Consider the following 27,298-nt stretch of genomic DNA (forward strand, 5'->3'; position numbering starts at 1 on the left):
GAAGGAAGAAGGAAGAAGGAAGAAGGAAGAAGGAAGAAGGAAGAAGGAAGAAGCAAGAAGGAAGAAGCAAGAAGGAAGAAGGAATAAGGAAGAAAGAAGAAGGAAGATGCAAGAAGGGAGAAGGAAGAAAGGGGTAAGGTTGAAGAAAGAACTTCTCATTTTTCACTTTGTGCTTCTTTTTGCTAATTCGGCCTAATGGCCATTCGGCCTAATGACCATTCGGCCTGATGACCTTCGACCAAATGGCGTTCGGCCTAACGGCCTTCGGCCTAATGGTCTGACACCGTGTATCCATTGTACTTGCCACACAAGATAGGGTGGTTCAAAAAATCGATTTTGCTCCACAGTGCTCATCTGATTCTTTACCATGTTCTGAGTGTTCTCTGAAAATTTGAGCTCATTTGGATTAAAACTGATTTAGCACAAGCCGCTTCAAGTTTACATGCAAATTAGTATGGGGAAATTATTTTTTTCATTATACTGTTAATGATGCTTCCCCATTAAGCGCAGGTTAAAAGAAAACCTACACAGCTAAAAGGAATACTCAACAGCTTTCACTCAATGAAAATCGCATGTTGATTAATCGTCCCAATAATTAGTAATCGAATTTAATCTATACCGTGGTTTTCTGGAGCTAATTACATAACTCATCAACAGGCAACATTGCTGCTCGTGGCGCGAAAGATAGCACCCACAAATTCAGGCTACTATGTTGCACTGCACATTTCAGTGATGCCCTCAAAGAAGTTTAACGATCATGACTAAAGATTCGCAACCTGTCTTAAAATTGATTACTAATTATTGGGGCGATTAATCAACAAGCGATTTTCGTTGGGTGAAAGCTGTTGAGTATTCCTTTTAGCTATGTAGGTTTTCTTTTAACCTGCGCTCAATGGGGGCACGTCATTAACAGTATAATGAAAAAATTAATTTCCCCATACTAATTTACATGCAAACTTGAAACGGCTTGTGCTAAATCAGTTTTAATCCAAATGAGCTCAAATTTTCAGAGGACACTCAGAACATGGCAAATAATCCGATGAGCACTGTGGAGCAAAATCGATTTTTTGAACCACCCTAATACTCATGCAATGGCGGGCATAGAAAAACTTTCAATTAATAACTGAGGTAATGCTAATAGAATAAAAGTTGAAAGGCCGGCCAAGTTCCAGTTAGAATGTAGAGCCATTGAAGAAAACGAAGAAGAAGAAGATACAGCATTAGCAGTGTTGTGCATTCGGGGTTGCTGGTTGATTTGTTTGTTCAGGAATCAGATTTCGCGTCTTTGTTTATAATGTCTTTCAGGACCACCTGGTTAAAATATCTGTAAAAAAATGTGTATTTACCGACACAATAGTATATTTTCAAAGCCATCCGCGTGGTTAAATATATTCGACAACATGAACAATTCCCATTCGGCGAATCGCCAGTTTATTATGAACATTTATAGTTTTATAATACCATAACTCAATTGGCACCATTGGCTTTTCTGCATAACTTTGATCTACGACAAAATCCAATTATCACATTCTAAACTGAACTGTCCGGAATATGTTCCAGATCCGTATATCCTTCGCAACGAGCAGTCGTTTTTAACGGCGACAGATGTCAAGTAGCTTCTTATGGAATCAGCTTGTAATCGCATTTTCTTCAATTCCGAAATGAAAATATGGTTCCACGTCGTTCACCGTGAACCGCGATTGGGCAGTGGAGGGTTGGCTTACTGCGGTGGAGAGCGCGTTTGTCATACATCCCCATGTTTGTATGACTGAATGTGTGCCCATCTTAAATATTAATGCGCTGCAATATATTTTCTTCTCCGCTCTGCTCTTTATTCTTCCGCAGAAATTCCTCGCGTCCACGTCGGCCATCGAAACTTCCCAAGCACGTGGAAAACTTCACCGGCGGGGACCATCACAGCATCGGTCGGCACTGCAGAAAGCTGGCTTGCTGCGACAAAGCATACAAAGCTTGGCCGCGAGTACAGCTTTGTTTTCCCAACTCGAAAATAGCTCAACAGCTCTGCCATCGCCCATATCGCATCAGTGACAGCCCTCGGCAAATGAGTACGAGTTCCACACGTCCCGGCTCCAGGAAAAGTCATGGCCAAACACTTCGCTACGAGAAGGAACGGCAAGTCTAGCGTAGGTAAAGCATGATATAAGGGTAGGCGATATTTAGAATGGTTCGCTTTTCGATACAAAAACGGAAGGAAAATTATTATTAAGAGTGCTCTTTCTCTTCCGTTAATTACAAAACGGTTATCATGCACTCTTTGGATCCAAGCCAAAATCACTGTTTTTTAGTTCGTTTTATGAAATAAAGTAAAATTCAGTCTACGCATTTTGAATCAATAAGGAGTCTTAGTTTTCATTCTTCTTTTATTTCTATTTACCTATTTATATTGGCACGAAAACATTCGTATCGCATTCCCCAAACACTGCAACATACATCAAGAAAAAGCATTTTATAATGATGGATGGTGACAAGTACCTCCGCCGCCGCCGGTGGGGAAGACAACCCAAAGACTCCTACTACACTAGCGCGCGCTCCGGAAGTGCTCGCTATGCTTGTGCAATGCACATTACTCTCTCTCTATATAGGTATACAAAGGACTCGCGGAAAAGTTCAGTTTCTTGCGCTAGGTTGTGCGAGTGAGCGGTACTAGGAGGAAACAGGAAGGCCAAAGAACCGATACATCAAAGTGGAAAACTTTTCCTCTGACGGGCCCGGGCTATGGGTGTCGGTTTCATGAAGGTTGTGTGCGGTTCACTCGCCGTCGGAAGCAATGACGTGTGATACTTGGTCCACGGACGGACGAGCGGCCACAGAGCAAAACTTGCAGCACGGATGGAGAGGGCAGTATATTTACGTCAAAATTTGCTACTGTCATGCCAAGGACAATCAACTTCCATCACAGTTTGGGTTTTTTCGTTTCAGATTTCTATCGCAAATTAAGAGGAAATATTTCCTTTTCGTAAAAAAAGGACCTGCTGACAGAGCGGTTTTTGTCATGTGATCGTTATTTTTGTTCTTTGGAGGACAAACCAACTCTTACCGAAGTTTCAACTAGATTCACAAATGCCCTTAATGCCATATGGGATGTATTTTCATGTTGTTAAATGCATGGTTTTGTCCTGACAATGATCCGAACAAAGGATTGAAGTGCAATTTGTTCTGCTTTGCATTCTTTGATTCATCTTTTGTTTTCCGGAACACATTTGGTAACAAGATAACCATTTTTTATTTTATACCATAATCCTTTGTTCATGACTAGATATGGCTTTAGAATAGAAAGATAACCGAGGTTTACTTTATTATATGATTTACTTTACTTTATTATATGATGTAACAATAATCTCGAATTCACTGTAAATGTTTCGAAAAATTCGGCTCCACGGAAAATCTTTTTTTTTTGCCTTCCTTAGCTATTACTAAGTATACGTAAAGGCTATATGTCTGTAGCTATATGCATGTTCGTTCCAAAAATATTTGTTTTCGACGAATTGAGGTGATGTGTATGTGCGCAAAAAGTGTCATTTTTTGGCACTTTTGCTTAACTGATTTGCTTGCAACAAGTTGCATTCGATGCAGAATTATTTCGTATTGTTTCCTATTGAAAATTGACCGGTTCGGACTATGGGCTTCCTCGATTTTATTACATTTTTTATATGATTTCGTCACGTTGCGTTTTTGAATGGATTTTCATATTAAAAAAGAATTTAAAATAAACCTTGATTAATCCATCCAATGGCGTCAACTTGAAAACTTAAGTTAATTTTTTTCTTAGCGCGTTTTTACTATAAAAATAGATTTTTTGCTATAATTTCTGATCTCATAGTCCGATCTGACATATTTACAATAGGAAACAATGGGACAGAATTCTACGTCGAATGGAACCTGTTACAAGTAAATTGGTTAAGGATAAGTGCGTAATTTTGAGTGAGTGAGTTTTTTACGCAAATACATACATACACACGCACACACATACATCATCTCAATTCATCAAGCTAAGTCGATTAGTGTATAACACTATGGGCTCCCAGGCCTTCCATAAAAAGTTTGTTTTGAAGCTTCTTCAGGAATCTCTACGACAAATTCTTCTGGAAATCTTCTGGATCTTGCGGATGTTATTCCAAGATTTCTTCTGATGAAATAATTAATATTGAGCGTCTTAGGGGAAAAGATTATAGTGGAAGTAAATGGAAGTTTGAAATTTTTTAACTTTGTAGGAATTTCTGGTTCGAATAACTGGAGGGTTTTTCGAATAAATTCTTAAATGATTTAGATATTTCCGAAGTTGTGCTACGAATATGGCCAGCTGTCTACAAGCACAAGTGAAGCTTATAGTGTCAAACAACATCAATCAAATCTCGCTTAACTTTTCAAAAGGACCTAAGTAACATTTTTTTCATGAATTTGAATAGCGCAATCAACAGAACAACATGAAAGCTGTTGATTACATTACTCAAATTAATTCATGAAAAAATGTTACTTAGGTCCTTTTGAAAAGTTAAGCGAGAAATCCATTCTAAGTAACGTGTGGAGACACTTTGCAGATCAATGTCATCAGAAACAGTGGCATTACCGTAATAGGAAAAAAAAGACACACACATTCTACACAAGGATAAAAATTTCTCCAAATGGAAGCCTCATGATTAGGATGTTTTGCTCTAGACCAGAGTTCTAACTGAGAGTTTTCAATGTTTCAATATCTACTCATCTAATAAATTTGCTAAATTTTTCTAAACTGTTTATTCTTTGTCAGTAGTGTCAGTATATACCAATTATCTGTCATAAATAATCAATCATCTGGAGAGAATGTCGATTTTTATGCAGTTGGTATTTGATTTCATCTAATCACGATTTGAATTAAATTTTACTGCAAATTTCTTTGTGATTTTCAACTTCCAGTGAATGTGTTTCTTAAGTTTGATGAAAAAACCAAGCTGATGCCCTAAGATCCCTCGGAGATGTAGGATGTATGCCAAATATCCAGGAGCTCTTTATTGTGGGCAGAGGGTTGTGGAGAAGAAATCTGTTGTTATAGATTATCATCGTCAGAAAAAGCCTCGTTTACAACATCTTCCCAGAACCATTTGAAAGATGATTCAATCTTACACAGAGGCCAAATTACGGTGGAAAAAATATTCCAACCTCATCGTATTTCTCGGAAAGGAAGAGTATGGCAACTAAAATCAATATTTTTTGTTATTTTCCCATCGCCCCATCAACGAGTTTCTTTCGAACGGAGATGCTTTCGGGTTGTTTAGCCTTCCTGTTTCAAAAGATAGAAAAGACGATGCATTTTGATGATGAAGTAGAGTTCGCAAAAATGCTTCCCAATAATAAACCTGACCCAATTCAAATCAGATATAGTGAGCGAAGCCATAGAAAGCCAAACCAAGAAGAAGAGAAGCAACATTCGCACGGAAGATCGTAATTTTATGGCAAACTGTATAAATATGTAAAATAAAGGTACTCCGAGTAATACATTTTAATGCATCATTAGTCTAATTAAAAGTTTATTAAGAAAAAGAGTAAAACGAAACATTTTAGTCCCAATTTATGAAGTGCTAAAATTTGTTGATATTAAACGCAGCAGATGGGAGGGATTATCCGGAGATAGTGAAATGTATAAAATTAGCACGCTGAAGATTTGTCAGAAGAGTCTCAGTTATTGTATAAGCAGAAAAAGAAACTTGAATGAATGAGAATAAAACGAAAGCGAAAATGAGATAGCAAAAATGTTTATTTATGAAGCTAGATGAATTTTATTTATACTCATGCATAATCATGACTTCCATTCACTCGGACGGCAAATTCCTTCGGGCCAGGTTCGCCGGAAAGAGTTTGCCCTCCCTTCGCCATGCTTCTTGCAAGTGATGATGACAGGCCAGGCAATCAGTGATGCGTGTGGAACACCGGCACAAATTTCCCTCCCCATCGGTGAGAACTTTTCCGAACTTTCGCCACCACAGCACACCACAACCGAAGGGAATACAATCTCCGTACGATTCAAACAGGTAAGTTGACGATTAATTCGAATGAATAAGTCATTTTGGGGCCGGTATGTCCTTTCCCAGAACCAGAACAGAAAGTGTTAGACGATAATTTGCATGGAGAAGTAATTAATTATGCTAACCAACTTCAGGGAACTAGTTGCTAATACTGTTACGCAATTAATTGAGAGTGACATGTGTGAATAAAATATCACCTTTGGTTTATCGAGGTGTGTCGATTGAAATAGATTTGGCGCGTACCTATCTGGGAGATTCAGATTTGATTCCAAGCACGAAGTACATATATGGAAAATGACAGCCATCATAATCTTGTGATTCAATGTTAAACTGCACTGAAAATATTGCACACGTTCACTCAACTGGTTTCACACATGATTTTTCACTAAATGGTGAACACATTGAAACATGGTGAATTTCCAGTTCCAAATGTCAAAATGAAGATCGCTACATTCATTTGAACTGCTTGAAGAATTGAAATGCGAAACACGTTAGATTGGCAAGGAATTGTGGAATATTTCAAAAGGCGTTCCACGCTTAATTTCAAGGGATTACACTTTGTGCCAAAGCAGGAAATCAATGATTAAATCAAAGTAATAATTAAACTTGTTAAAAATCAAAATATATATTTTTATTGCTATCTTAACAAGTTTGAAATTATATATGCTAACATTTTCGGCGATGATGAATTTATTCATGTTGATACGGCGGATCCGAAGTGTTTTCCTTCATGAAGATTTCGTATTCCACCATTTTCAATATACCCTGAAAATGAGAATTTGTTTGATAAATAATTTAAGAAACAATTCAGACTTGAACTCACCTCACGCTAATCGTAAAAATGCATACCCATTCTGAAGATGTTGAACCGAAATGGATGATAAGAGAAATTTAATTTTTAAGAATGTCGAAAATTGTTTCCAACTTCACCCAGGAGCTATTACGACTAGTCGCCATATTCCTATTTTCGCCAATGCGCAAGCTGGTGGAACGAAGTTGTGAACACGTTATATTAAACAGTTTATGCATGTGGTTCAAATTCAATAACATTTCTGCAGAATCGAACGTGGATTGTTCATAAAAATAGCAAGTGATGAAACACGTTCAATGTACGTGAAAAAGAACATTGAACAAGCGTGTAGGATATTTTCAGTGTGTAAGCATTGACTGCAATAATGCGAGGTTTTTTTTTGACGTAGGATTACGTCCTTCGGGAAGATAGGGGGGTCATTCTGTAGATTCAAATTTGAGATCATCGCGAGCAGAGGTTAGGAAGTGTTTGCTAATATCCTAGTCGTCTTCCAACCGATTTTGGAGATTTTGATATCAATCGATCGACGAACCCTCTACGATTGAATTTTACCAGGCACTGTAAAAAATCGATAAACCGTATGTGTATCGCAAGCACAGACATCAAAATCGTGCAACTTACGGGCTGGGCTCCAGTCCTCAGTGCAATCAAATCTTCACGGAGAGCGGACACGAAAGCCGCACAGCAGATGTCGCAAGATTACGCCGGTAGCAGCAGTCCCAGCGAAAGAGAGTTATTGATTGGAGGTTGCTGACAGCAGCACTTAGCAGAAAGTTAATCATCGAATGGCATCTGTTGACAGCAGGAGTACTCAAGTGAAATTTCCACGCAATATTAGGACCATCGCACAGTAGGACCAATCTTAAGAAAGACGGCCAAAAGCCACTTTTTCATAGTGATCCAAATTAATAACTTGAGTCACGGGTTGTTAGTAGAATATTTGACGATGATGTAAACACAGGTTTGAGTCATTTTAATCGAATGGATCTTACCTTTACAGTCAATACAAGTTGAGCATGTTGTCGATTTTTAATCCTGGTAAATCTTGTAACATTTATCTAACTGCTTCAATATGTTGGCCACAACGTATACATCGCCCAAACCTCTTATATTTGGCACCATTCTAAAGTGTAGTATTATCTTCTTGCTGTCTACATTCCCAGGTAACCATTAGCACTTTATTTCGCCTTTTCGGCTATATAGGGCTATTATAGAGCCAGTAGAAAGTTTGTTAGCCCTGTGATAGCGTTATAGTCGCACGTACTGCTTATTTTAATGCTTACGGTTACTTGGGTTGTGAAATTCAAAGAGGTACCCATCGGTACCCATCAATGAAATTCACACTGTAGCTTCATTTTTTTTGTCAGGAATCCAATCCTGCAGAAATTAGGTTCCGCCACCCTTCGCTCACTCAGTTATTTCGGTTTTACTGACAGTGGTCGTTTCGGGCTTGCCAATCAATTTTGACAAATATAGCAACGCACAATTTGTTTTCTCTTCTCCTTCTCATTTGTCCCAATATAATGGTTCTTTTGTTCTTGTCTCACGCATACTATTATTATAGAAATTCCACGTGATCATGAGTTTTTACAGGCACTTGCGCTCTGAAATTTTGAAAATATTGTTAAAGAAAGTAGGACAAACTATCAAGTCAAGTCATGTTTAGTCGCAATGGAGGGAGAGTAAAACCCCTACCCCTACTACTAATTTTTAAAACTTACTCTGTAGAATAATCATGAGTTTTTCACATGAACCGTAATATCAAAAAACGATTTGCGCCTCTACAGCTTTACTTTGTTTAGGGACGCAACATAACCCATTTTACATGTTTACAATTTCTAATAATGGAATACATTTTTCGTTAGCACTGCAGCGAGGCAGCCGAAATTGGTAATTAAAGGTAGCAGTTAATACTTGTGACAGTGCTTATAGAAATAGAACTTTAAACTGGCGGTGCCAGCCATTTATATCTGATGAGGCACCACTTGGTGCAAGCACGTTGTCTTTGAGAACGTTAGCGTGCTTGCGACGACTGCTGCACCACCTCTCGTTCCGGTAGCGGAACTTTAGCTTACGGGTCGATGATGCCGAGGAGATGAACCATCCATTCAACGAAATATCATAATATGTGTCCTGTTAGACCATTTTATTCACTTCTAACAATTTTGACCGTCTTTTTTGGAATTGGTCCCACTGTGAGCAGAGCTTTAAATATTCAGTAGCTATTCAGAACTACATAGTCAGACTACTAAGTAATTCACCGACTCATTTGTTCGACTGTCCACGGATAGAAATTTCATCCATTTGCTTCAAAAATATACATATTTATTTCCAAAATGGTAATCTGTTTGAATCAAACATATTTATTTTTAAAACTAAATTAAATCCCTGTTTGTTTTATACATACACTAGTGGGCAGCCCCTCGGTCGCTCTTGCAAAAGTAAACAAAAACTCGAGTTCGGATCCGATCCGATCGGAAGTCAGCAGAGGAGCAAAAGCAAAAGTAAAAGCATATGTTTTTTGCTTCCAAATTGATGATAAGAATGTTTTTCAGGTACAGAAAGGTAAGTAAATGAAATATGAACGTTTGGAATTGTGAAATCTGGTAGTCAAATGCTACCAGAATATAAAAAATGGTAGAATTGATAAGAAAATATTATGAGTGGTCGAACCAAAACAATAATATCTATGTTTGCTTCAAACATTTAGCTGGTTAAAACAACTTGAAATGCATATTTGATTTAATAAAAAGTTTTCGTTCGCTTCAAATACAACAATATGTTTGTTCCAAACAGATTTATTTTTGATGCCAGAACAAACTGAATTTATGTTTGGGTTTACCTAGAATATGTTTGTTTTTAGCGTAGTTTTTTCTGCGTGTCACTGGGCGTACTTACTACACTGAACCAAATCTTCATCCTGATAGTGACTGATAGTTGATTTGGTTCCGCCCCTTAACGACAATCATTCACTTTCAGGATGATCGTCATTAGCCAGCTCCCATTCGCCCGCGTGCGTCGCGTATGACAGTCATCCCTTTTCCATTACCCAATACAGATAGTGTAGAGGTGAAGAACGTTCGGTCATCAGATTATTTCAGGATGGTTATGAGCTTATTTTAATTGGAAAATGTTTTTCAATTTGAAAGCTAAATAATAATTTCAATGGCATTTTATGTATAGTATAATAACAATACAATAACAAATAATATTGTTAAGTGATATGCATCTTTTATTTACGTATCGTTTATTTGATTTAATGTGAACATGTGATATCATGGCTCTTCTACCGAAATGTGTTCATTCTTTGGCCTTCATAGCGAGGCATTTCGTAGCGTACGGTCTTCTAACGGGACTGTTGTTTTGTCGGAACCAGCATATCGTCACAGCCAGCGTCCGTCGCGTCAAAATCCTGAATAAAATAATAATCTCTTTAGTTCACTTTGCGTTTTCCTTATACAAGTGTTTCTACTTACCGGATGCTGCGCGAGCGCAAGCAATTAAGTTTATGATGACGAGCAAGACGAATTGATACTGGCTAGAAACAACATTGCAATTATTTTATGCACTTTTTGCTTAATTAATTATGTACTTTATACGTACCGTAAATTCGTGCATGGCGCCTAAAAGTAATGTCGATTGAAATCAACCCACGAAGGGAAATAACGCTGACCGATTCAGCAGGAGAACAAAACATGGCGACTATTGTTGATTTGCGCCAGGCAAGTACTCACCAAACCAACCCGCACTTTCATATGAAACACAATGATTGATGCATTCGAATACCGAATGAACATCGTTGTGGTGCCTTACCAAAACAAATATCATCCGATATCTCAACGATTCTATTTCGTTAAAGATGCATTTGAACTATGTGTGACACATCATTCAACAAGCGTTACAAGCATTGTTTGCTGCTCGGATGATTTTCATTCGGTTTCACATGGGTATGTCATACACAGTGGGGCAGCAATCGCTTGCGGAAGGAACAATATTTTGAAAGAGGGGAAAGCCAAATCAGTCGATTTTAGGTTGCTGTTTTGGCTCAGTGTATGTGCAGAGAAAGCATAATTAGCTTTGTTTATATTGGCGTTTACCGTTGAAAAGGCCTCACGGTAGAAAATCGGACTCAGTTATGTGTGATACATTCCTTTACTCATTAAAAATTTGTTAAGATTTGAAATATTTTATCAATTTGAAGAATGTACATTAATATTCATATTGGGTATTGGGTAAGCCGCGCGGCTACAAAGCAAGACCATGCTGAGGGTGGCTGGGTTCGATTCCCGGTGCCGGTCTAGACAATTTTCGGATTGGAAATTGTCTCGACTTCCCTGGGCATAAAAGTATCATCGTGTTAGCCTCATGGTATACGAATGCAAAAATGGTAACTTGGCTTAGAAACCTCGCAGTTGAAAAACTGTGGAAGTGCTTAATGAATACTAAGCTGCGAGGCGGCTCTGTCCCAGTGTGGGGATGTAATGCCAATAAGAAGAAGAAGGCATAAATATTCAATGACCAATATTCAAACGAATATTGACAGCCAGTGTGTCGACTATAAATGTTTCTGGAAGTGAGCTGGAACAAATGAAGATAGATGAATTTCACTAAATAATTTTGATTATTTCGCTCGATGGCTGTGAGTGATTAGAAAGGCGCATTGTGGAAGAAATAAAGTTTTTTCAGGACCAGCATTTTATGTATTGAAAAGGTTAATTGCAAAATTGGCGTCGGTTGCGGATCCGAGACATCATTGGACCCAGTCAACACAAAATCGTATAGATGCTAAAGTGGAGGCGATATACGTACATATTGTATGGGGAAGTACCTATATGACCTCCATGTTAGCATCTTATGTGACATCATATACGATCTTGTGTTGACTGGGGAGGTACTGAAAACGTATTCTGAATGGTGGTATCTTAGCAGAAAATCATCAAGTGACTGTTGGACAGCAACAGTGAAGCGAAATGTTTATGCAAGGTTTGGATTAACAATTAAGAAAGGTGCATTGTGGATTGAAAAATGGTTCTTTTTAGAAACACCATTTTATACAAGAGAAGGTAGAGCCGATGCAAATTTTATTCAAAGTGCAAATCATAGGCTCATGTACTTGGTGATAGCTTTGTTTCTCTCAAAGACAGCGCGCTTGGGCAGCTCGCCCGGCAGCAGAAGGCGGATGGCCGTCTGAATCTTGCGGCTGATGATTGTTAAGCGTTTGTTATAGTGCACTTGGCAGGAGACCTCAACCGCGATACGCTCGAAGAAATTATTTATGAAGCTGTTTACGATGGGTATCGCCTTCAACGAGACACCAGTTTCCAGGTGGACCTGCTTCAACTCCGTGTAAATGTAGATTTCTACATGCCATATGGCATAGTTTTCTTTCCTACGTGGTTCCCGCTTCGGTTGCTTGTCGCCCTAGACTATTTTTTTAGTTGTGCTGTCGCTGTCCGTAACAGCCGCCCAGACATTGTCGCTGCCGCCTGTTTTGCTGCATTTCTACTGCTAGCTTTCGGTGCCATGATGTTTGGTTGTTCTGTGCTTTGTTGTGGTCATTCTGCTGATCGGTCACGATAACCGGACCTCTGCTAGCCAGTATCTGATTGCAATGGAGACCTAGGCCCCGCCCCTTCGGCGGCTGGTGTCATTGGCGTCCGTTGGCTACGCCTTTTGTTCGTTCGATGCTAGTGGTCCCGAGCAAAGCCAGGGTCATAGCATTTTCTTCTAAGTGCATCTCAGCATCCATTCCAGTTCGAGAAAGCAGCACGTACGCACGTGTTTTTTGCTCGCGCATTTTTTCCAAGTGGTTTTTCTCGTTCGTTCGCTGTTTACGTTTTCGCTTCGTCGCTTTGTCGTTATTTTCTCTCAGACCCGTCATGGAAGACTCGGTGACCTGACTGTAACCCGGGTAACCCCTCCAAGCAGCTTTTGCAGCGCAACGTGTTTTCGCCGTTGCTGGTTGATGACGCCGGCAATCCGCCGAAAAAGAGGAAGAAGCAGCAATCGCAGCTCCCGCAGGTGCAACCGGAGCGGAAGGAGAAGTGCCCGCCCGTGTTTGTGAAGGGCGATCCGCCGGATTTACGCCCAAAAATTCGCCAGCTGATCGCTAAGGGGCTGAAATGTACTTTTCGGCTCTGCAGCGAGGGCGTGAAAGTGATGCCGGCCAACAGGGACCATCATCAATCCGTCGTAGATTTCCTCGAGGTCCACAAGTATGAGTACTACACTCATGACCACCCCGGCACGAAGCCGCTCAAGGCTTTGCTGCGAGGACTTCACGACATGAAGGAGGAAGAGCTCCAAACAGAGCTTGAAAGTTGCGGACTGAAGCCAGTAGCCGTGCACAAGATCGCTCAACACGACAAGGCGAGGAGATATCGTGACCAGCTTTACCTGATCCATCTGGAACACGGCTCCACTACCTGGAAGGACCTGAAGCTGGTTGGCGTTATAAATTACATCGTCGTTGACTGGGAGCGATATCGGCCAGTGCACCACGATGTCACGCAATGCACCAACTGCTTCAATTTCGGGCACGGCACCAGGAACTTCCGCATGAAGCCGCGCGGCAACAAGTGTGGCGAACCCCATCCGACTGACGAGTGCGACAAAATGGAGGTGGCCGATCCCAAGTGCGCCAACTGTGGCGACAAACATCGGGCCACCACAAAGGGCTGCCCAAAGCGAGCCGATTTCCTGGAAATCCGGAAAAAGGCTTCCACCAGGACCATTCCGAAGAAGAACCGTGTTCCTGTAATCAACAAGATGAACTTTCCAGCCATCCTGGCTCCCTGTCGTGTGATTCCAATACTCCCACCACTACAGCCGCACAAGCGACTGCATCGGTCCAAGCTCCAGCATAGTCGGAACCATCCACCAACGAATGGCCCCCGCTCCCTCCTCCTGGGTTCCGACGGCAGTCGGAACGTACATCACTGTTGTACTCTGACCGAGGGAAAACGATGCTTGGCTGCTTGCTCATCATTATCACCACGACGACATGACTGTATACAGTGTAGATAGAGTTGTGGGGTTTGAGTAAGTTACTTTCAGCGTGTGATTATACATTAACACCTCAGCGTGTCAATTGGTGATCAGCAAGCCATGACTCGTCCTCTTCTTGTCAGACCTCCGCGGCGTGCACACGCACCGACGGAGAGCTGATGTCACAGCATTTTGTTTCGTCCATTTGGGGGCCACACATTTTGGCGATCCTGCCAGTTATTTTTTTGGATTCTGATGCTGATTTCAATAGGTGAGTTGCATTCAAGCGGGTAATGTGCTAATTAGTAAAATATTGAATGGTTTAAAAGAACCGCAAGGAATGGTGGTTTGTATTACCACAAAGGTGATCACAAAGGAAAATCACAAATCGCGTCGGACGACCGCTGAAAAATGGATTGTGGTTTGGAAAATAACAAAGCGCGTCGGGACGACAGCTGGAAAACGGATTGTGGTTTGGAAAACCACAAAGCGCGTCGGGACGACCGCTGGAAACGGATTGTGGTTTGGAAAATCACAAAGCGCGTCGGGACGACCGCTGGAAAACGGATTGTGGTTTGGAAAATCACAAAGCGCGTCGAGACGACCGCTGAAAAATGGATTGTGGTTTGCAAAATCACAAAGCGCGTCGGGACGACCGCTGAGAAACGGATTGTTGTTTGGAAAATCACGAAGCGCGTCGGGACGACTCCTGGAAAACAGATTGTGTCTGTAAGCGTGTCTGTAAGAACGCGGGAGAACGGATTGTGGTTTGGAAAACCACAAAGCGCGTCTGGGAGACCGCTGGGAAACGGATTGTGATGGGAAAATCACAAAGCGCGTCGGGAAGACCGCTGGAAAACGGATTGTGGTTTGGAAAATCACAAAGCGCGTCGAGACGACCGCTGAAAAATGGATTGTGGTTTGCAAAATCACAAAGCGCGTCGGGACGACCGCTGAGAAACGGATTGTGGTTTGGAAAATCACGAAGCGCGTCGGGACGACTCCTGGAAAACAGATTGTGTCTGTAAGCGTGTCTGTAAGAACGCGGGAGAACGGATTGTGGTTTGGAAAACCACAAAGCGCGTCTAGGAGACCGCTGGGAAACGGATTGTGATGGGAAAATCACAAAGCGCGTCGGGAAGACCGCTGGAAAACGGATTGTGGTTTGGAAAATCACAAAGCGCGTCGGGAAAACCGTTGGAAAACGGATTGTGGTTTGGAAAAACACAAAGCGCGTCCGAAGTTTATTTTGGAATTCACTGACTTAGTAGTCATAGCGGAATTACCCGTTGAATCTGATTTAAGTATGATATCTCCTTCAAATATAATATTTCTGAGAAAATTTAGATAAATATCATTTTTTTGGCCGTTGTTCGGAAGTTTAACATCGAATGGTTGAAGGTCAGCATGATGGTGTTACTATACACGAGACTGATAGTTTGATTGACAGAATAAGATATTTAGATTATTGCTGCAATCTACATGTGGTCGAGTCCATAGTGCGCACTTGTGGATGCTTCAGTGTGAGTACCGAGATCTCGACAACTAATCACTACTGGCGAACATTAAATTGGTGTACAGCGAGATGCTAAAGAGAAAGACATAAAAACAACGTCGAAGGCATGTGAGATCGCATTAAGTTGATTTGGAAAAGTTATTCACAATTATTAGTTGCTGAGTTGCTATACTCATCACTGTCTCTAGCTTCTACTGTAAGTAGAAAATTACTAAAAAAACGTTTGTTCGTAGATTTATAGTCTTGTTGTCGCAGTGAACCAAATGAGGTCCGAAGAAAGGTACTGGGGAAACAGTTCAAGGTGCAAACTAGACGTAAGGTAAATTGTGGCATAAGTTGGTCAATAAAATTAATCCAAATTAAATTTCAGCTTGAAGCTGCGCTTAGACTAAGCTGATTTGAAGGTGTTTGAATTTCCTAGTATCGACTTCCCAACACTATATGTTCCTAGAGAGATCAATATTATAACCCTAGGTACTAAACATTTAAACGATACAATCTATTTACTCCCATATCGTGGTTCTGCGATTAAAAAAAAAACCATGATGTTAGACCAAGTTTATTTCGGTTTGTTTCGATGTTAAGACAAGTTTAATCGGTTTCTCAAATGCAACATAGTCAATCTTCATCTTCGTATCGCGCATACAACTTAGAAGAAAATTATTGCGTCCTATGCCAGAAGATTTTTTTTGCCTTTTTTATGAGAGAAGAAGGGGAATGTGGGGTTTGAGTAAGTTACTTTCAGCGTGTGATTATACATTAACACCTCAGCGTGTCAATTGGTGATCAGCAAGCCATGACTCGTCCTCTTCTTGTCAGACCTCCGCGGCGTGCACACGCACCGATGGAGAGCTGATGTCACAGCTCTTCGTCCGTCGTTTCGTCCATTTGGGGGCCACACAAGAGTGATGAAAGGACTGTCTCATCCCATACATATCGATATCACTTTCCCTCTGGCAGCAAAATAAGATTTCCATAAATAATTAGAAATTGTCCATAAAAAAAATAAGGAATTGCCAATAAAAAAATCAGGATAAGAGCAAAAAATAAATCTAGTTTGCTTTGAGAACAGGTCGTATGTGCAAAAAAGAGACTCCCTTTGATCACGCTCTCTTTTGCCAATAGATCGGCTACTTTAGCATTTTCTGCTACATTTTCACTTCAGTACGCTAAACAAAGCTATTGTCTTTAAATATCTGCCAACAAATCCAGAGTAAACTTTTGTATAGTTTTGTAATAATCAAAAGAAAATGGAATCAAAGATGCACAAATATTGCAAAATTTCCATAAACAATTGAGAATTTTCCACATAACGAAAATAAATTAGCACTTTTAAAAGCACTTTCACTTTCGGCCAAATGACCCTTTTGGTTAAATGATCCTTTCGGCCAAATTACCCTTTCGGCCAAATGACCCTTTCAGCTAAATAACCCATTCGGCCAAACGACCCTTCCGGCCAAGCAACCCTTTCGGCCAAATGACCCTTTCGGTCAAATGACCCTTTCGGTCGAATGACACTTTCGGCCAAATGACACTTTCGGCCAAATGACCCTTTTGGCTAAATGATCCTTTCTGCCAAATTACCCTTTCGACCAAATGACCCTTTCAGCTAAATGACTCATTCGGCCAAACGACCCTCTCGGTCAAACGACCCTTCCGGCCAAACAGCCCTTTCGGCCAAATGACCCTTTCGGTCAAATGACCCATTCGGCCAAACTACCCTTCCGGCCAAACTACCCTTCCGGCCAAACGATCCTTTCGACTAAATGACCCTTTCGGCCTAATGGTTTGTTCGGCCTAGTGGCATTCGGCTAAATGGCTTTCGGCCAAATGACCCTTCCCCTTTTATAATGCACGAGAAAGGAATCATCACTGCTAGGTGGATTATTCTGGGTTTTTTGGTTTTATATTTGATTGTAAATGTATTTTTGAGCCTCAATTTTATTTTAAGCTGATAATGCATCGATGAAGATTTATTCGCCGAACGCAACACCAAGGCCAAGAAAATAGAAAACCAATTTCTCTGGAGTATTGTCCGACACTCCTCCAGTAGCCTAAGGGAGCAAAGGTGTAGGATTGCCAAACCGGAGATGGCGAGTTTGATTCTCGGTTTGGTTTAAGGTGGCTTTCGGGTTGGAAACTTTTTCGACACCCTGGGCAAATCAGAGTCAAATCATTTTGTCAGTTTTTATGTCATTTAGATGTCTAAAATCATTTTGGCGCTCAAAATCTACCGAAGCAGTTTTTTTTACTCACATGGAACATGTTGTCGATTGCTTCATCGTAGAAACTGAATCGGAGGTTTTTTGATCAAATATGAGAAAGTATCCAATCCCCGGTTCATAAAAATAACAAGTTTATAATTTTGAAGCAGTTCTCCAGCCTACAAGGATCATGTCGTCCATTGAGACACTGTTGAACTAGATCAAAAGACATTATATTTACAATTTTGTAGATATACTTTCCCATAATCTCATTCTTAGTCATATAGAATGATCTCCACGATGTCATTCTTGTCTTTATGGTCAGAAAGTATGGTAGCAAAAGTCCAGGTCCAGATAATTTACCTTCCTCGGTTCTTAAAACACACTCGGTGAAATTTTCGAGACTACTATCCGAAATGTTTAATAACATTATTTCCAGCGGCGAATATCCTGATTGCTTAAAAACGGCCAAAGTGATACCAATCTTTAAATCTGGCGATACACATATGGCGTGTAACTATCGTCCAATTTCCACGTTATCAGTATTCAACAAAATTTTCGAAAAACTGCTTGTGAACAGATTATATAACTTTTTTGAGCAACACAATATTTTGTATCCGTTGCAATATGGTTTTCGACGTGGCTGTAGCACCACCACAGCAGTTGTAGAACTCGTTGATTATGTTACCAGACAAATTGAAGCGAGAAATGTTGTCGGAGGACTGTTCATAGATTTAAAAAAGGCTTTTGATACGCTGAATCATAACATTCTTTTAGCGAAGCTTGAGCGTTATGGTGTCAGAGGAATTGCAAATCGGCTAGTTGGCAGCTATTTATCGAATCGAAAACAATATGTAACAATTGATGGCGAAATAAGTAGGACACTTGGTATTAACGTAGGTGTCCCTCAGGGAAGCAATATTGGGCCACTTCTTTTCCTTATTTATGTTAACGATATTGGTACATTAAATCTAAAAGGTGTGCCTAGACTCTTTGCAGATGACTCAGCTATATTTTTTCCTGGATCGTGCTCTGATGTCATCGTCCTAAATATTGAGCATGACCTTGCCATCCTTCATGATTATTTTTGTACGAATCTCCTCTCACTTAATTTGTCCAAAACCAAATTTATGTTGTTTCATTCACCACGAAAAAACCGACTCTTAGAAACTATCCAAAATTACACAATATAATTATCGAACAAGTCAATGCATTCAAATACCTTGGTATTATCCTAGACCCTACTTTTTCATGGAATAACCACATCGCGAATGTTGAGCAGAAAGTATCAGTATTATGTGGTGTCATCAGGAAAGTTAAGTCCTTTGTATCGCAGACCACTCTGTTGAATTATTATTATGCTTGCATTCACTCCATATTACAGTATCTGAACATAGTATGGGGAAATGCATGTAAATCCAAACTCAAACGGCTTCAGACATTGCAGAATCGTTGTTTGAAACATATTTTCAATCTTCCTCGTTTGTATCCCACAATCAGCTTATATAATAATGAAAGTCATAAAATTCTTCCTATTCGTGGTCTTTGTGAGCTTCAAACATGTACTTATGTGCATGATATAATATATAACACAGGCATCCATAATAACTTACCAATTACATTGAATAATCAACTCCAGAATACACGACAAGCACATCACTTAGTCCGAACCCAGGCTAAAACTAATCTTGGACAGAGAAGAATCACTTTTATAGGTCCTCAAAAGTACAACACATTACCTAACGAGTTGAAACAAGTCTCGAATAGAAACATATTTAAAGCCAGATTGAAACTGTATCTAAAACATAAAATATGTGAATATCTTTGAACTGATCATTTAACCATGAACTATCCTTAAAGTACTTTTATTATAATTCTTCGTCATATTTCCAACCATATATGTTTACTTTTAGTGTTTATAGGGATCCCTTAAAAGGAATTTAGTTTCCACTGACTAACTTATTGTTGTAATAGTTCATCACACATACCTAAGCATTTAAATTTATTTGTATTTTTATGTTAGTCTTCCTTGTTTAGAAATTAGATGCGTCCATTGCCAGGAAGCTCTCTGTGCGAGTTTCTTGGTGTGGAGGAAGTGGTGGGCCATTTAAAAAAAAAAAAAAAAAAAAAAAAAAAAGTATGGGGTATGCGTTTGTTGAAATACTTTGATTGCTTGAGTTATTGGTTCTTCACAGAGGCGCATCCACGATTCAAACTGTGGTGGTGGTGGCTTGTGCTTTTGTCATTTTATGTTGGCCAACATTTCCCACATAGGGAGTGGGACCATTTGAGTAGCACCCCTATTCCCGTCCGCAACGCTAATAACTCGATCGCGTTTCAACCAAATGGCTTGATTTTTTATACATAACTAGATATCGACAGAAACTAACCATGTACTAAAAAATAAGCAATTCGATTTTAATGCGCTCGAATAATGAACGTTGCTGACGGGAATAAGGGGTGCTGCGCAAATGGTTCTCTACGCTATCCACAGTTTTCAATTGAAAGCTTTTTATCCCTGCCATTGCATGAATCTTATATGGTTTCCAACCGAGAATCGCACTTTCCATCTCCGGAATGACATACTACGCTTCTACGCACAAAGCTTGTAGGAGACCCACCACGAATGGAATAAAATAAACCTTCAGTGAAAAACTACTTTAATTTGAAAATTTGCCGAGCTGTTCATACACGGAATATATATATATACATATATATATATATATATATATATATATATATATATATATATATATATATATGTATATATATTCTGGACACAGACAAAAAAGAACAAGAACAAAATCACGACAAGTATGTCATGAAAGATAATGACATTCATGCACCAAAATAGAGCAAAATAAGAAACGAGTAACATCAAAAATATAGTGCAAAATTGTTTTTGTGCTTTATTGAGAAAAAACGAGCAAATATGAAGAAAAAATCATCAAAGGTGGAACATATTTTTTTATCAATAAAATGAACAAATAATTAAAAGTTTGATTAAATCCTTCAGAAACAAAAGGCTCCAAAAATATCCCCGGAAGAACAGCTGTAAGGCTTGATAATTAAATTCGATAGTAATTGTTCATTTTAATCCTAATTTTGTGTCAACTCATTCTAGTGCGATTATTCAGCATGAAGCAGAAGAAAAATGGAAAACTGAACAACTAGAATTGGCCGAGAAAAGCAACGTTGAACTAAAAGAATACAACCAACGACGCGTTATTCTAGTTGATACGAACAAGTTTTTCAGAAGTGTTTTTATTTAGTTTGTTTTAGCTCAGTCTCGTTCTAAATTATTTTATTTCTATTAGAACTTGAAAAAGCCGCGGCCGAAACATACCGCCAAAAGACTAGAGATCAAGAATGGGAGCATTATGTTAGCTGTAAGAGAACTCCCGACCCCGCTGATGCTGCCGAGCTGAGAGAATTTCTTTACCATTGGAATTATGAGCTGGAACAGCAGGCAAAAGATTTCGTAAGCTGGACGCTTAACGTGAACGAACGAAGCGTTCTGACTCAGGATGAAGCCGACCCCGACGAAACGTGGAAATGCCGTTTCGATAAATATAAAGATATTGGATCGTCATATCTTCCTGGAATTCGGAATGCGCTCGAAATGCTCGCTCTTATCGAAGATTCGGCCCTGAAAAGCTTCTCGCAGAAGGAAGTCATCAAGGTGCGGGATGAGATACGGATGAAAATTTCGCATGTACTGGATGAAATAACGATGCGAGTGGGAGGCAATATATGGCGCGATATGATGTGAGTATGCCGGATTTGATGATTATAAGCCAAGCTTACAGAGAATAGCCCCTCTCCACAGACCAATGGATCCGATTACGGCAGAATTCATGTTCACGTCGGATATCATTAATTTTTACCACTGGAGCTTCCAGCATGTTCCGTTGCCTCCGGAATAGTAAGTATAATGAGAATTATGGAATGGTGACATGAAAAAATACAACGCAAGCTTTTCCAGCCACTACTTGGTAAAATCGATCGAAATGAAGTCCGTTCCAATGACATTTCAGAAACCCCCATCTTTCGACTTGAAGGACTGTTCAATGCGTGGCATGTGGACCCAGTTCGATCACTATTCCGATTTAGATCCAACGTATCGGTGTCCGATTTCGGAAACCATTCCCGATTTGATTGCGTCCCAGGAAATAGAGTGGGCAGATAGGGCCCAGTTGAAAGAGCAAAAGTTGCAAGAAATGAAGTCGGCCAGGAGGCTATATGAGGAAGAGAAGAAAAAGAAAGAACTCGAAGAGTTGGAAGCAGCCAAAGGTAAATATCACGCGTATTCCGGTTATTTTTTTTTATTCGAGAGGGTATCAAATTACTCTTAATCCCCTTAATTAATAATGCCTTAATACTATAACAGAGCCCTGCGATACAATATTGAGTTCATAGAGCCTAGAAAAGTTATTTCGAAAGACTGGATTTGCTTTAAAATTTATCGTTCGGGATTTGCCGTAGCACAAAAATATTCAAAGATCGGTGACTGCGTACACATCTGCCTGCCGTGTGTATTTGTGTACGTGTACCGTGCACAAAAATGTTTGTTGCAACTAGACATTAGTTAATTTTTTAAACATCTTACATTGATATTGTGGCTGCTAGAACACATCTTTCAGTCCTTTGATTCTTACATTAATGATAATGAGCACATCTATTGGCGATACTCTTATTTTAGACGAATTTACTCAGTTAAATTATAAAGAAAAAGACTGAATAATCCCAAGAAGAAATGAAAACTAAGCGAACTAAGAACAGGTGATTTAAAAAACGGTTAAGCTCATGTTTCCCATCAATAATTGATAATCAATCTTCATTATATTTATATCATATTTATAATGCGGGTTCCTCTTGCTACAGCTGGAAGTGCAAATAAAACATCTAAAAAGTCCGGAAACACAAAGACTGCTAAGAAAAAGAAAAATAAAGCAAAAGAAAAGGCCACTACAAACGCACTAGAAGCTCCACCTCCTATAATAACTGAAACAACATCTGTCGATATTGACGAATTATACATAATTCAAGAACAGCAAAATTATGAGCGAAAAATGGAGCTTATTGGTCCAAAATCGATGGATTTAGATAATGATTACGTAAACCTTAGACGCTACACCATGAATGGGGGAATATTTTCCATCAATTATTTTAACAAGCTTCCTCAACCGTCAGAGATCAGATGTGATTTCATATACTCCACTTTACCAGAAGGTCTCAAGCTAATGGAGAAGACATTTACAAGCCAGGAGTCTTCCGAGCTTATAATACTCAAAGTTAAACTTCCTGAGCAGTACTTCTGGTGGCACAGCCCGATTGTATGCTTTTGGGAGGTGTGGGAACAGAGCAGTGAGTTTCAATCGTTGAGTGAAGAATTACAAAATTTTCATTTGAACTATGACGAAATAATGGAGGAGAAATCTAAACAATTCTTCAGTGCTTCAAAAATTCAAAGACCAATACTGAAGCCAACGGTTATTCCGGATTTTCCTATTACTGACATTCCGCTGGATGTAAAAATCCACTTTTTGATTAAAGATCACATACTGCCGAGACTACCTCAACGATTCAAATTTCACGCAGAAATGCACAAACAGTTTTCATTAATACAAAGTCTGTTCATGCAAAATCAGCGACTGAAAATCGAGGAACAGCTGAACGATTTGCTGAGTAAAAAGTTTCAGAAGCTATTGACAGAAGGATATAGCATTGGTGAACTTGAGCAACGCTTCAGAGTACCAAGTCTCTCTGATGTTCCTGTTGGAAAAGATAGCATGGCTTCGTTGGTTGGTGCTTCATTGAGCTCGGAAATACAAACGCCAATCGAACCGATGCTGGAAGAGCTAATTGAAGCGCAATATGCACCTGCTTATTTGTTTCCACCATGTCGAAAAATACCGTTTTTGGTTATAACTGAAAAATATAAATTGGAACCTGTTGATTTAGAACTTGACGAAATGGCCCAAGAAATTCTGGAAAGTGTTATTTCGGAAGATGATTTCAGCTCCGAATCTGTTTACAAATTATTCTCTACATTTATAAAATTCCTCGACCGGTTACGTGAGCTGGAGCAACCCATTTTTCCTGAAGTTATTGAGCCTGATGAAACCGAAGAAGATTTTGAAATACACCAAATAAACAAACCAAGAATTATTTCTAGAGATTCCACTCATCGTCATGCATCATGGATCGATCTGCCAGGTGCAAGAACTTCGAGAAGGTTATCTTCTTTTTCAATGGTAGGAACTTCACGACCGCTGTCCAGAAACTCTGTGCAGATAACGAGGAAGAAACGGAAACGGCGTAAATCAACAACTCTTCAAAGCACTTCTGACGTGTCAACGGAAGACGAACGTGAACTGAAAGCAACTGATCCAGTGGAACTCACAAAACTGCCTCATTCGCCGGGACGTTGGTCTACCAAATTAGTACATAAGCAGGAATATGATCCTATTTCAAGAACTGTCACCATCTGGACAGAAAGGCTTGGAGTTTTCGGGTTTGCCATGGAGAAGTATTATAACTTACCATTCAAAGGATGGGACTTAAGAAGAGTTGGGAAAATGTGAGTTTGTTTAGATCTTTGAAAATATAAATTCCAATAATACTTTCTTGCAGATCTGATTTAACAACAAGAGTAACTCTATATTGCGTCGGTATGCAGTTGAACATAAACGTTACGAAGTCCGGGTACGCACTTGAATTCCAAGCAAATCCACAAGACATAACTCCACCTTCGCAAGAACTTTCCTTAGACGAACTTGTCAAGTATTTGATCGGAATCAACGTAAATATTTTTCCCGACGTGGACGCACCATTCTATGTCTCGGGTATGACCACCCCAAAGCACGAATCTATGGAAAATCACAGCTTGAAGTGCATGTCTGCCTTCTGTTTAACTCACAACTTTTCGAACTGTTTCTGGAACCAATATGCACCCTTCAGGGAAGTCCTGTTTCAGAGCCGCCAAGTGATCGAGGGTTGCCCTGAGCAGCAGCTCGTAACCGTCTTGGCGAGTCCTTTGAAAGCAGCTATGGTGAGGGTGGAGGAGATGTGCTCCCCATTGGATGAAGTTATTTTGGCGTATCACCCTACACCCGAAAATCAATCGGTAAAAAGTTTTAGCTATCGTGGTGACACGTTGGATACATTTTGCTTATGTTTCAGTATTATCCCGATGTGTACAGTCTGCTGAAAGACAATCTAGAGGATCCATCACGAAAACTGTTTATGAAAACTCCTGCTATGCTGCAGTGGAATGTTGCACAAATTATACAAAAACTTCATCTGTTTAGCTATAGTTAAAATGAATTTTCCGAAAATTGTTCTAAATGTTAGTTATTATCTGTTGAAATACAGGAAAAAAACTGACTGAATAATCAGCATTTCAAGGTTTGTTTAGAATACTGACGAGTCAAACAAATCGACTCACAATGAAAATCACGGGACCACAATGAATGGTAGAAACACGGAAGGCGTAATCACAAAAAGCAGAATCTCGAAAGGCAGACCTTCTTACACATGAAACTAAAGGGGGAATATATCATAAGGCGTAACTATAAAAGTTTTGAGTTAGTTTTGAGCAGGCATATGCTTGAGTTAAGGGAGGATATACTTTATTTTTTGAAGGGTTGCATCCAAGCTTGTAAAATGTCATCTGCATGTCATTTGACTAATTTGTTCATAACTTTCTTTAGAAACCAAATTTATTGCATAATTTTAGATGTACTCATGACGCTTGAGTAGGGCTATAATTTTGTCCAAGGGTACATTGCTCTAAATATAACATCTTAGGCTGGAGAGTGAAAACTCTCCAAAATGTCACGTGTCATTTAACATAATGTCATTGAATGACATTTCGCCTCCCACGCCCCAGATTACATATTTACAGCAATGTCTTGTTAGACAAAGTTGTAGGCACATTTAAGCGCAATAAGTTGGTCAGACATCATGAATTGATAGCTACCTTCTGGAAAAAGTTCTGGGAAAAATATACAAACGAATGCAAATGACATTTTACAACACTCCCATCTAAGTTGAAAGGAGGATATGATTCCTTTCTTGAAAGCACTCTCCTCTGAATATTTCTACTTTATATTTACCGTAGAACCCCGTTCATGCGACACTATTGAAATCGACACTTTTTTCTTCTTCTTCTTCATTGGCATTACATCCCCCACTGGGACTTTGCCGCCTCGCAGCTTAGTGTTCACTAAGCACTTGCACAGTTATTAACTGCGTGCACACTTAAAATAAATCGCAGATTTCTGTGAAATTTCACCGAAATCTCAACAGCAGAACTGTTCGGTAAAAATTTTACAGATTTTTTGGTAGTTTTGACAGTTGAACAAAGGAAAATACCGCAGAAAATTGGTGAAATAATTACCGAACAAATCTGCTGTTGAGATTTCGGTGAATTGAAGCAAAATTCACCGAAATCTGTGAAATGATTTAAGTGTGTAGTTTCTAAGCCAAGTTACCATTTTTGCATTCGTATATCATGAGGCTAACACGATGATACTTTTATGCCCAGGGAAGTCGAGACAATCTGAAAATTGCCTAGACCGGCACTGGGAATCGAACCCATCCACCCTCAGAATGGTCTTGCTTTGTAGCCGCGCGTCTTACCGCACGGCTAAGAAGGGCCCCAGTTATGGTATGCGATTCCAATACGATAAAAACGAATAAAAAAGTGGCGATAAAAACGACACTTTTTTATTCGTTTTTATCGTATTGGAATCGCATACCACAACTGAAACACCGACTCGTAGCTTAATATTCATTAAGCACTTTCATAGTTATTTAGTGTACGCTTTTTGTGAAAATGTATCACCCGAAAACATTTAAGACCGTATAGAGAATCTATCTCAGTCATCTTCAGCGTAGTATGTTATAAAACCATACCTAGCGAACCCGAACGCCTTATCGTTCAGCTACTATAAGTCCACAAAATAAGTCTCTTGCCTACTGGAAAACAAGATAGCATGATACGCAAATTATTTTAAACTTTTAGTGGAATGTATATACTTCCCATAAGACGAGTTCGTACTATTCCATTTAATTCCACTACTTTATTGTACCTTTGACAGATACCTCAACGGTAAGGCCGTCTTCAGTGTCTCATACTCAAGAACCACACGGATCACGAATCACACAAAAGTCAGAATTGCTTCTGCAACTTAGGCAAACATTTTCACCCAACAGATCAAAGGCCGGTTGATCAATTTGGTAGTTCAAAATGTTTGCCTTAGTTAAAACTGTATAGAGCAATTCTGTTTTTCATGATTCAGCCTTCCGTGTTTCTCCCTTTTGTGTCTTTCCGCCTTTCGTCCATTCTGCCTTTCATATTCCGCCAATGTGCCATATTCTACCTTTCGTAGAACACCTCTTCCTGTGATGGTCGCGTTGTCCGGAGCAAAGCCGTATGTAATGCCATATTCCAGGACGTTCGTAAATACTTGGGCCGCCAATTTCCAGTCTCCCTGTACCAATTCTCGATCGCCGCCTATCCCGAAGCCGACGATCTCTTCCTTCTTCTGCTAAACATCACTTTTGTTGGTCTCTTTTCTCAGATCTACGCGCCCCGTAATGCTGGATAGACACCTTTGCGTGGTGTGTTACGGTGTAAGATCTACCAAGGTCACATTGTCAGCTACAGGCCTACAGGCAAATCCTGATCCAACGAGTACCCTTTCCAATATCCAACTCCGTGGTACTTATGAGGGTGTCGCTAAGTCGGGGG

The 27,298-nt window shown here is 39.8% G+C and overlaps 2 protein-coding genes across 7 annotated transcripts in view; both read left to right on the plus strand.

The window, feature by feature from the left end:
• LOC134226619 (cell adhesion molecule DSCAM-like) overlaps positions 1-5,762 on the plus strand; it is a 161,438-nt gene extending 155,676 nt beyond the window's left edge. For all 6 annotated transcript variants that reach the window (XR_009983518.1, XR_009983520.1, XR_009983519.1 and 3 more), the window contains one exon: positions 1,846-5,762. The gene's annotated coding sequence lies outside the window, so the exon portion shown is untranslated. The remainder of the gene's footprint in view (positions 1-1,845) is intronic.
• A 14,608-nt stretch (positions 5,763-20,370) lies between these two features.
• Positions 20,371-24,915, plus strand: LOC134228052 (uncharacterized). The gene is made up of 9 exons (XM_062709813.1): positions 20,371-20,491; positions 20,555-20,592; positions 20,663-20,796; positions 20,856-21,306; positions 21,368-21,463; positions 21,524-21,831; positions 22,423-24,121; positions 24,175-24,667; positions 24,724-24,915. Exons 1-9 carry the CDS (start codon positions 20,471-20,473, stop codon positions 24,859-24,861), a joined length of 3,378 nt encoding a protein of 1,125 aa, XP_062565797.1. The 5' UTR covers positions 20,371-20,470; the 3' UTR covers positions 24,862-24,915.
• Positions 24,916-27,298: the final 2,383 nt, after the last annotated feature.

This window comes from Armigeres subalbatus, chromosome 3 (genome assembly GCF_024139115.2).
Source record: "Armigeres subalbatus isolate Guangzhou_Male chromosome 3, GZ_Asu_2, whole genome shotgun sequence".
In the NCBI taxonomy this organism is placed as follows: domain Eukaryota; kingdom Metazoa; phylum Arthropoda; class Insecta; order Diptera; family Culicidae; genus Armigeres; species Armigeres subalbatus.

Coding starts and splice junctions, on each gene's coding strand:
- LOC134228052 (XM_062709813.1), top strand. CDS start 20,471: ATGAAGAAAAAATCATCAAAG. Junction 20,492..20,554: donor TGAAGAAAAAATCATCAAAG/GTGGAACATATT, acceptor TAAATCCTTCAG/AAACAAAAGGCTCCAAAAAT. Junction 21,832..22,422: donor AGAGTTGGAAGCAGCCAAAG/GTAAATATCACG, acceptor CTCTTGCTACAG/CTGGAAGTGCAAATAAAACA.